At 34.6% G+C, this 12,226-nt stretch overlaps 1 protein-coding gene across 1 annotated transcript; it reads right to left on the bottom strand.

Annotated features, from left to right (window-relative positions):
* Window positions 1–6,476: 6,476 nt before the first annotated feature.
* Window positions 6,477–10,629, bottom strand: LOC121412563. The gene is made up of 2 exons (XM_041605352.1): window positions 9,495–10,629; window positions 6,477–8,115 (listed from the first exon to the last, which is right to left on the bottom strand). The coding sequence occupies exons 1-2, from the start codon at window positions 10,118–10,120 to the stop codon at window positions 7,950–7,952; spliced, it is 792 nt and encodes a 263-aa protein (XP_041461286.1). The 5' UTR covers window positions 10,121–10,629; the 3' UTR covers window positions 6,477–7,949.
* Between the last annotated feature and the right edge of the window lie 1,597 nt (window positions 10,630–12,226).

The following is a 12,226-nucleotide window of genomic DNA, read 5'->3' as shown; positions in this document are numbered from 1 at the left end:
GTTTGTCTCTACTGCACGTGTGCAATCTTTGTTCATAAGAAATTCCGTATACCTTTCATGAAGTATTTACCCGGGTATATAAGCCAATGGAAATTTTATGAGAGACCTATATGTCATTTATTTGCATTTATCTAGGGCTGCATTGACGAGCATGCATGGGACAATTAACTTTAATCTTTCAATCTGTTTCAATATTTCTTTCAATATTGATTTACGCAGACCGTTTTCGGCTTGATTTTTTAATTTGTTTAAAATAATTTCGGATCTTTTTGATGTCAAGTTATAGCAATCATATCCCCTCCCTAATTCAATTGCACTTTGTGACATTATCAGATTTATTTTTTTTTTCTCTCTCTTACTAATTTATTCGTCTTGTTTCATGACGAAATCATAATCCTCAGGGGTTTTCCTATACGTCACCTTATTATTTACCAAATTACATCACAAAAATGAACTTTGGTATTGAGCACCAAACAGGCCTATAGGCTTGACTAGTTTGTGTACGCAGAGTGGGAGTATTATTGTTCTACATAATACTGCTACATATTGAATAAATTATATTCCATTCCAATTGTTTAAACCGATAGAGTTTATTGGAGCGGATGTATTCAACCATACACTTTTAAAGATAATTTAAACAACGCAGTTTACTATATGTGAATCACAATAGTTGTTTAAATAGTGTAAACAAACAACCATGCTTAAATTATTGATAATTAAATATTTGAATTTAGACTTTGTTGTTTCAGATTTTAAACACTTGTTTAACATGTTTAAACAACTACTGTGCGATTCACATCGTAAACAGCATTGTTTAAATTGTTTTTTACAGTGTATATATTTTTTATTACTCCTCCATCCCTTTAATTTTTCGCGTATGCTACACTGAAACGGGAATGAATCAAATTAATTCAAGTGTGGAAAAAGAGATTCTTAAAATTTATTCGTTTGTCAAAAAATATTTATATATTGGACGAACAATAATTCTATCTGTACAATATATTAATTGACACATGCCCATTCATCAACGCGTTCTCCATTTTCTTCTGTAGTTTTTAATGTACAAGATAGATCTTCTTATTCTGTCCGGTATTTTTAGAACCCCATATAGTCCTAAATGGTAAAAATTACCCTTTTATATTAAAAAAAATCAGGTACAATCCATAACGGTTAAATGAGCCTTTTAAGATACTTTTTGATAGTTTTTTTCCTGTTTATCGAACAGTTTTCTTTAGGCGAAAATCGTTTCAGAATAAATTGTGTCCTAGTGTTGACTCATCCCATTCTCCTCTTTCAACAGAAGAAAATGTTGCCATTTGTCAGACCCCCCTCCTTTATTTATAGTTATTAGAAATGTTTGCCCCTCTTGGCGATGTTTTCCAGGTACACCACACGCTTAAGAGGAGTCCGCTTTGAACAACTACACTGTTAAAAAAACCCTGATTTTACAGAAAAATAAAAGAAGATTTTGCAGAAAGCAATACCAGAATCATTCTTTAAATTCATGAAACAGGAGTTTTTCTGCAATTTAACAGAACAGGTCTGTTAGAAAAAGGGGAAAAGAGTGTTTTATTTAAGGAAATTTGTAAGATTACACACACCAAATACCAATTTCCTGTAAGATTACGCAATCTGGTAAGATTACAGGTGTTCTCGAGACTCTGCTGCAGGAACTTCTTTTAGTTTAAGGATAAAGTTTCTAACAGTGTAGTTGATGTGAATAAAAGGAGAAAAAAAAACTAAACGACCATAACGCTGAATATTTTCTCAAAATCGAAAGTGAAAAAAGGTTATGCTTTGAACTTTTCTTGATAAAAAAATATGCACATTTGGTCTGTATGCAAATGATGTAACCGATGACGTCACCCATTTTTTATTCCTTATGTTTATGAAATTATTGAAATAGGAAATATATAACTTTTCCTCATTGTAATTAATAAATATTATAATAAATTCATTTATTCCTAAACATGTTGAATTGCTTCTTGTAACATGATGATTAATGAAGTCTATTTGTCAGATTTTCGAAAAAAAATTATTGCGGAATTAAAAAAAAAATAAACTAAAAAGAAATAGTGGCATCATATAACTTTTTTTGATCTTACATCCGAATTTGATGAAATTTTCAGCGTCATGTTTATTTCACTTTTCTCTTGTACTATGCACTCCTTTCTTCTCTCCCTCTCTCTCTCTCTCCCTCTCTACTTCTGCCATATACTTAACCACACTATCTCTATCTTACCTCTCTCTATCTTCCTGCTCTTTCTATTTTTGTGCAGCTTTTATTGTAAATTAAGCATACCCAGTATTTTAACTTAATTAATTTTTTTGCATTTTTATTGTTGTTTGATGTTTTTAATGTATGACAGGACCGTGTTGAAAAACAGTGTATATTATCTGAATATGTTATCCTGTATAAAGATGTTTTAATAAATAAATAAATGAATAAATAAATACATGAATTTAAATTAACTTTTGATTTGAGTGCATGGGCTTACCCTTTAAAAATCAGACTTTCCCAGGATGATGATCCTTACATTTCATTCAAGTGATACGGGGAAAGTCACTGCATATTCATGGTAATGACTTATTTCAGTGCCATTCTCTTCCTTTCTATATTGTTTCAGTTTTGATTCTGTTCGGGATACACCAGGGAGGTAGACATGCTGGATAGACCGAAGGACGCACACCGCTTTGATCCGGCAATTTCGGGAATCCCCTGTAGACCCGTAATGACGTAATGGTTGGAAAAAAATATTCATATAAATCAACGGTGCATATCTGAACAATTTTTTTCATATGGGCACAGGGAGGGATTATTACTGGATCTATTCAGTCCCATGAGAGAGCAGTAATTTGTCAATGCTGGATTTTATGGGAACTTATTATTAGTTGCCCAAGAAAACCCTGTGAGCACTGTGACTGCATCCAACCAAGTTTGCATGTAGTCTTGGTTTGAGCCCCTGCATTATATAGCGCGAAAAAATGCTAAAAAACACCTTTTCATATCTTTAGCGTTTGAAGGATATTGGATGAACTACAAAACGATAAAGGTGTGGATGATGTCATTATTAAGACTTGTTTTTGGCGATTTTTTTTCAAATCTCATTTTTAACACATGAGTCTATGGGGAAATAGTTAGTGGTGTGTGCCCCGAAAGCCCATATATGGCGGTATACAGGGACGCTTTAACTATAGATGCAGGTAGGCAATCCCTCTCACTATTATTATCATGTAAATAGCAAAGAAATAAGAAAAGCGAACAAGACAATTTAGTAAAGGAAGAAGGAGAAGGAGGAGAAACAAGAGGAATAATAATGACAACAATAATAATAGCTATTTTGTATATAGCGCTTTTACCATAATGACCCAAAGCGCTTTGCAGCATAATTCCCCGGTCATCGGATCCTGACATGCCCGCACACAATGTATGCACTTTCTCCACTCCCTGTGGAGCATTCCAATAAGAGTTCCAAGACTCAATTGCTAGGCATACTACATAGGCTTTCGCATCCTACCGGGTACCCATTTAGCACCTGGGTCGAGAGTGGCAAAGTTTCGATTAACGCCTTGCCAAAGGATGCCAGACCGCGGTGGGATTCGAACACACGACCCTCTGTTTTCAAGATGAGAGTCAGAACCACTACACCACGGCTCTTCCACAAATGATTGTGATAATAAAGGAGGAGGAGGAGGAGGATAAGAAGGAGAAGATAAAAGACGGAATAAAAGAAAAGACAAGATAAAGGGAAGGCCAGGGCAAAAAGAAAACAAAAATTCGGAATAACGTTCAGATGGTTGATCACAACATCAAAAATATATTATACTATGGTCTAGTTTAAAGAGCACCCTCTTTAGTTTCATTGCTTCGCAGTCTAATGTTTTGCACAATCAAGAATAATAAAAACGAGGATCCAAGGGTACCTAAACACGTTTATTTCAATAGCATTTCCATCTTTCACTAAGAAAATATTTCTTTTATTGTAGGCCACATTTTCAAATGTCTTATTTTTTTTCATCTGTTCATCAGATATTTCTCTCAAAACAATTTTCCATATGAGTTTGATTATGAATATAGGTGTTTAAGTGTTCATGAATAGGCCTACAGAAAATAAATTATGTGTTATTATTTTCTAGTGACTGTGACTTATCACAAAACAAGCATCGTGCAATTAACACCCTATGAATTGTATAGATATTTTTAGATGTATATTTCGGGATAGGAATCCAAATTTGATTCGTGTAGATTAAGAGTTGATATGACTTTGATACGATCATTTTAGAATAAACAAGAAAACTGTCAGAAGTGTTCACTGAGTTTAAAATCGTTGTGAAACCTTTCAAATAAACATTATGCTGATTTTGCACATTTCATTAGTGATCGAGAAAAAACTTTTGAAAAAGTAATAACCAATATCATCAGCATCACATTCCAGTATGAATGATTTTAATGAATTCATTTTGGAAGACGAGGTAACGTCAAACAACTCGGGAAAAAACTATTGTTTCCGTCACGAACATGAACAATATTAATTGTATATACATCTATACTTGCGAGTTCAGCAAATTATTTTCAGCCTAGCTGAACAACATAACATTGATTATTGGTCTTGTTTTCAAACGGAAGCATATGACAATAAATGTGAAATAAAGCCACAAAACAGAAAAGATGACAACTCGCAAGCGAAATGTGTTTCGTCAAACGCGCTACAAAATATCTGACTTTGTATTAATATCTGTTTACGTATTGGATGTATGTAAAAAAAAAAGCATGGGCGGCGATACCGCCCCTATCCCGCCATTTCGAATTTGTACCAATCTATGGACGACGGTCATCTCCCTCCACTCCAGCCCCCCCCCCCCTTCACACACACACACACACACACACACACTTTTCACCAAATTGCCGCTGGTGAAAATAAATAATTCAATTAAACCAACTTTAAATTAAGTACAAAAATAAAATAAAATAAAGGAATATTCCAAAAGGAGCAGGGCCAAAATAAATTGTGAAGTGTGGGGATGATATTGTTTTTTTTTTCTTTTAAGCATATTTATCTTTAGTTCGGGTACCCCCCCCAAAAAAAAAAGTGCATGTCGCTATTCCAATTAATTTGATATTAATGCGTGCGCCCTCAAACTGTTATTGTGTGAATGATGTAAACTACAAATTTGTTTTATGAAATAAATTTTCCGATTTTACGTACAAAATTCATTCGATCGAGTGCCCAACCAAAATAAAATATCATGGGTATTTATGTATTTATATAAAACCCCTTTTCAAACACGGAGTGTGTTGAACAATTCAAGAGTATCATGTAGCTTTCTAATATCCAATAACTTAATCTGTAAAAGATGTGCTCAAATTGCTTTTTAAAAAATAAAAATATAAAAACTTTATTGAAAGAGATGCTGAATCCAAACTCTAAAGGCTGAAAGGAACAAAATGACGGATGGAAGAAAAATGACAAATTTCAATTCAAACGACTTAAAACACATTTAGTGACCGCTACTCTTATTGCAATAATGTAACGTTATTATGATACTCGAGTCTATAAGTAACATTACCAACCCTTTTTACCAATTAAGGGCATTAATTTACTGCAAATATTGATCAGTGATTGACACTATTTAATCATTGACAGATGTTCATTCAATTTATTTTCAAATTTCATTAATCATTAGTCTACATAGAATGACAGCTGATAATTGTAACTCTTTCACGTGTGTCATGACCTTCAGGTGAACAGAATATGTTTCACATTATATGTTGCTACTTTAACTATCTCAGTTATTTCCTTTGTTGTGGCGATATCATATAGAATTGCATTATAGTTTAACGGGTTTTGAAAACTCCTGAGGAGAGAACAGATGAAGGAAAGACCGAGGAGGGAGAATTTTGCATTTTTCTATCTGTCTATACTCCTTCTCTCACCAGACCCACTACCCCCTCCCCATGCTCCTCCTCTTTCAACATTGTATGCCGTAGCCTATAATATATTCTAACGAATGAGGTAGTTTTCATAAATACGTCACATCAATTCAGCAACGATTATGAAACGTACTTTCATAGTAATTCATATCATGTTGTCTGGTGCATGAGAAATGTGTCGTCATCATCGTCATCATCATCATCATGATTCATCATCATCATCAATTCATCATTATTATCATCACCATCACAATCATCATGACCACCAGGCCTATTATCATCATCATCATTATCTTCTTATTATTATTATGGTACAAATCTGGCTGGTGTGAAGTGCACTGTCTTATTGTTTTAATGTCAAACTGTCAGTCTTTATCATATAATGTCGGCCACAATTATCACGGGATAAGATCTTGAAGGATAAGACCATGGTGAAAATACTATACGATCAGATAATAATATCAGAACAACAAAACAATGACAATTTCATCAAAACTTTCAAGGAACAAAAGTTATGACATTTTTACATTTTGCATTATTTTGGTGAAACAGTAATTCTACGCATCAATATCCAATGACAACATTAAATAACTTACTTTGTTCGCAAAATGGTTGCGAAATTTAAAATACAATAACTTCGTTATTTCTTCAATCACCACCGACATACATTAAACATAACAAATACAGAAATGCCTTGCAAAATACAATTTGTAATATAAAAAAAATTATCAAATCGGACAAGGAGTAAAGGTTGACATCTTTATATTTTGCATTAGTTTGGTAATTTAATAACAGTAATCATGGTAATGCGTGTTTTCATAAAAAATAAAGTGCAATGAGCGATCTTGCATTAATATAAAATCATATTTATTTAATTTTTCCTCCAAGAATGTAAAAAATAGGATTAGTTGCTAATTGAATGCCAAAAGATAATTGTTCATGCAGCTATTTTTGTAACAAGAGAGATAATGCTATTATAAAATGATTATATGAATTTGATGTAATAGAGTATGGAAATATAAGTTGAGGACTTGACATCATCAACCCACCTACCGCATTCATAACCACACTGAATAACTTAAAGGCCCATTTTGAAGTCGGGTTTAATTTAAACTCTGGTTCGAAGTTGTGGTTCAAGTATGGATAGCCAATAGTGGCATAAATCTCTGTAGAATTTCAATGTATGAGCTAATTTTTTATCAAATCATTCTTCACTGTTTTGGAAGGATAAATATGGTAGCTTCCTTCACCATTCACGAGTTAGAAAAGAACAAAGTAAATACGCAACATTACAATGCAAGGAAAATTTTGACATTTTTTACTCTCCATAATTTTAGCACAGAGTTAGACCATGGTGTCAGTTACTAATACTTGATAAAGTTTAAAATAAAAACCAATAACTTCGTTATTTTTTTCACTTTGATGACGTTTTCAGCATTCGCCTTGTTATTGAGATATCATTTTTAAGCAGCATGGAGTAGGGGCCTATCCCTTCAGTCACCTACGACATACATTAAACATATAGTGTTATAATTATATATGAATTTACATTACATAAATATCTATAAATTACATCCAATCATATATAAATACATGCTTAAATAGCATGAATAAGTTGCAATAAATGCATTTTGATTAATATTGAAGCATAATGATTATAATGGTTATCCGAGTATGCTTTATACCATGTATTTCTTTGTATATAATTATGTATAGGCTTATAGGTAATCAAATTCCTATAAAGTTAGTTTAAACTTTTCCAATCTGACTAGTCTTAAAATCTACAGCGTTGAACATAATAAAGGAACTTTCAAAACTTTGTTAGAATACTGAATAATATAATTGCAATATTCTTGAAATATATATTACTGCATGTGATTATATCATTTTCGTTGTCCTTTTCACGCACCAACATTGCAGAATGTCATATTGCAAAATCCAATCTTGATTACAAAGATAATAGATAGTTCACTAATCCAAATATCTAATGGCGCAAATATTATCTGGGGCTCGATCCCTAAACCTGCGAAACCTTGGACATCCTTCGAAGCTCTCTTTGGAACCCGACGTCGAGATGGTCATCGAGATGACATTCTGTGTCAGAGTGAATTGGCAGAGATATGGACTCTCTCCTTTGCGCTTCTATCAATGTGAGACTGACATCGTTGGTCGTATGTCCTACCCTAAAAGAAAAACAAACACAATAAATAGAAGAAAAGATTCTATGAATAGGACTATAAAGTTGAGGCTGAAGTTCTGGTTCTATTTCTAAAATAACACGAAACGACAGTATTTTTCTCTTCCTATTTAACACAAAAATATCGTTAAATTGTATTTCATGAAAATGAGGTAAATGTTTGCTTTACATAATGTATTTGAAAAAGATGTAACATTGGAAAAGAGAAATCTACATAAACATGATAAAGCAATGTTTGTAAAATAATGTGATTGAGAAAATTGGTGAGACAAAGCAACAAAATTGAGTATTAGGTACGGTGCTTTGGCCTGAATAAAATAATGCGAACGGGCAATAACATCGATCTAAATAAATAGGTGATAAATCGTATTCGCATATCCAGTATGCAAAAGAATAGTATATGCCAAACATTCAAGAAAATTCCATGATGAAAATAATTTTTACAAATCTCTTTTTTATCCTACACCAGTTAATAGGGCAGAAGCCTTAAATCATCTATTTCTCCAGCTTCACTTTGAAATATTTCCCACAAACATTAATGATGCGTCATGAAAATTATTGTTTTTGTCACAATCTACTTCAGTCTTTTAATTGCCAAATAATAGTAATAATAAAATCAGGTTAAGCTTATCGTATAGTTCATTCACTTGTCTAAGTAAAAGATTTCTTATATGCACAGCAATACACGTTTTTCATGAATGTAGGTATACCCGTATCTAATTTTCCCAGTTTCAACTGAATCACTTTTCCATTCTCTTTTCGTGGAAATGAATACACTTTCATTTCCTCGTGACGTAGATGTAAATGTACTATATTCATCAATGAAATTAAACAGGCATGAACAAGGTTTATGAATGATATCATAGCTAGTAAAGCTTGTAACAGCCTCGACAATCCTATAAAGATTTCAATGTCATGTTGATAATTGTTTTGGTTTTGATAGGCCAAAGGCATGAAAAGACAATTTTTTAATACATGTATATCAAATACATGAATAAGGATCTGCATATACCAATTGTTTTATAGAGTCTGGGTATAGAGTAGACATTAGGAAATCGAATATTTCATCCCCATTTAACAAGTACTTTTTTTTTTTCTCTCCTTTTTTGTTTTGTTTGGTGGTCATTTATTTATATAGGGTGGGGCAATTACTTCTAAGTAGTTGACCTTCACTTTCACTTGGTTCAATGTCCCTCGCTATATCTCATTACCTTTGTCAAGGTCTATGCTTGAAATACTAACTTGAAATTTTTTGTTGGCAGAAATTATAAGTAGACCTCTGCCCCCCCCCCATCCGATCAACCATGGACCTGCCGCCCCTGCGTATCCTGACACACAGATTAAAGACAGTCGTGCTTTTCTTACCTTGTGGAGATGTCACTCTCCTCTTCATCCGAGACTTCTTTAAGTTCCATATCTTGTGTTTCATCTGCCTGCAGATGTGGCGCAGTCTCTGACTCAGTGTTCCTTTTCTCACTATCCTCAACATTCTTCACCACTTGGTATTTACCACCTTTCAGTTCTTCCCCTTCAATGGACAACACCTTGACAGGAGCTTCTCCTAGATGGTAGACGCAGTAGTTCCGAAGACACAGGTAACAAGCAATTGCCACAAAGACCGTCAGTAACCCCAAGATGAGCATCCACTGGTGGTTGTTGCCCGACGATGACGGCGATGACGATGAACGTGGTCTGGTGAGCATGACCGTGCCGGCGACAACCAGTGCGATCCCGACGATGCTGAAGAACATAGATATGACGAAGCAACTCCTGAGGCAAGACCCTTGAAGCACTTCTCGCTTCATTTTGTCACTTTTGGGCAAGATTGAGGGACGTGAGAGACAATGAGGAGGCTTCTGTGCCTTTCTGATGATAGGTGATTTGGACACCTTGCTCTTGGCCTTTGTTCGATTCAAGTATACCTGTGTGTCGGCATGCCCAAGGATGATGCCAATTGCTTTGTCATCATCAAGTATTCGAGGTTCGTACATTGTTTTGATAAAGAGATTTTTAAGATTTATCTTAAGAATGATCCATTCTGGCTAAGTCATCAGAACGACACGTTCTGAAAAGTGGGACTCAATAACCGGCTTGGCGGGAAACTTCGCTTTTTCCAATGTCGTGTGTATATATTTTTAAAGTGATTGTTGCAAGAAAAACAAATGTTTCAGTTGATGTTTATTTGGTGCGAAGGCGCATCCCACGCAACCCAAACATTTTCTTTCTTTCTTGCAATATCTATTTCAATCAAGTTTCTTCCAGGGTTTTCCCAAATCAGACAGTATAAAATCAAGGTGAGTTTGTCGTCCAGGCTCATGAGAAAAAGAAAAATATAACAGATTCTTTTTGCCAAAGTCAAACGGTCCTCGCAGACGACGAAACAAAAATCAATGAAGCCTTGTAAGTTGTGAAGTGCTTGAATATTTGCGTACAGTATACTCTTATTATTTTGGAGAGTTATTTTGAAAATGCCGTCATATTATGAATGCATCTGATAATGAAACATTATTGAAGTTTATAAAGTTTATCAGAAACTATATACGCGTTGATGGTTGATGACAAGTGCACACCATAATGGAGAAAGAAGTGACATAAATGTCCTGTATTTCTGTTCATGTCACATGTTTCGAGAAAAAGAATCATAAAAACCGTCATAATGCAGTTGGAATGGGCTAAATAGTTCTTGAGACGAGGCCTCCAAAGCATTTCCGAAATGTTTGAAGCATTTTACCGCCCTTGGATTCGTTATTTGAGGGGCGCTTCTTCTTCATATTTTTTGGCTGCACTTTGGTCGTTGGTTGATGTTTTTTGTTCTTCTTTGGTCGATTTAAGTATTCTTGAGTATCGGCATGCCCAAGAATGATGCCAATCACGGTATCATCATCGAGTTCTCGAGATTCGTACATTGTTACAGGACCGGGGATTTTCCAATTTGGGGCTGAAGAGGTAAATGAGCCTCTGCACAACTTGGCGGGAAACCTCGTCTTTTCCTATAAAATCGTCTGCTTTAGATAAAAGATGGCAGGAGAAGATTATTTAGCGAGAGGATGTATCCCATGCAAATTATTATCTGAATGAAGCTGTCCCAGGGTTCTCAAAATGTAAAAAATCAGACAGCACAAGAGGATTTTACATTTCTGGTCTATGAGAAAAATGATAGAAGTCGTGATCAAAGTCAAACGGCTCGAACGACACAACGAAAACAAATGAAGCCTTGGAAGTTGTGAAGTCTTTATATATTGAGAATATTCTGTGCAGCCACTATCTGAGAGAAATTAACCATGTATCGCTATATATCTTCTCAGAATTCATGTGGCGAAGTCTTCCGTACAAGGAAATATACCATCAATGTTATGATGATATCGCAATTATGAGAATACACGCTTCGTTTCCTCTAGTGAGAATTTCTTTTTGTGTAATATTTTTATCATATTCATGGGCACCACGGTTGAATACCTTGTATTCTTGCTCACGTCAAAGATTTTCAAACAAGTTATTTCCCAATCCTGGATTAAATGGGTTTAGAGAGCGTTGTGGCCCAGTGGATTAGTCTCTGGACTCTGAAACAGAGGGTCGTGGGTTCGAATCCCAGCCATGGCGTAATTTCCTTCAGCAAGAAATTGATCCACAATGTGCTGCACTCAATCCAGGTGAGGTAAATGGGTACCTGGCAGGAATTTATTCCTTGAAACGCAGCGCGCGTAAAAGCTGCACTGCTAAAGCCAGGGTAATTATGCTGCATTTACTGTACTGAGCGCTTAGAGACTTCTGACAAAGTAAGTATTAAGCGCTATATAAGCAAGTATAATATTAGGGAACAATCACTGCATCGAAGCTTATAGGTACATTCCCCACACGAAGATAATTCTGGGTACTCGTTGTTTTAAGCTTTTTATCTGACGTCAAGTCCATCATAAATTATTATATCACGAACCAAACGTGTCGTAGTACAGTATTACCCTTTATCGAAGAATGATGACAATGATTATTTGTGATAATAATGATGTTTTCTATCATGTCTAAATAAAGTAAAACACCGGTTCTCGTCATAGACGGGTGCTCATGGCGCAAGGCTCCAATGATATTTGTATTTCATT

The sequence above is a fragment of the Lytechinus variegatus genome, chromosome 4, assembly GCF_018143015.1.
Source record: "Lytechinus variegatus isolate NC3 chromosome 4, Lvar_3.0, whole genome shotgun sequence".
Taxonomy (NCBI): Eukaryota; Metazoa; Echinodermata; class Echinoidea; order Temnopleuroida; family Toxopneustidae; genus Lytechinus; species Lytechinus variegatus.
The sequence above is the reverse complement of the archived record's forward strand: the minus strand, read 5'-3'. Positions and strand labels throughout refer to the sequence as shown.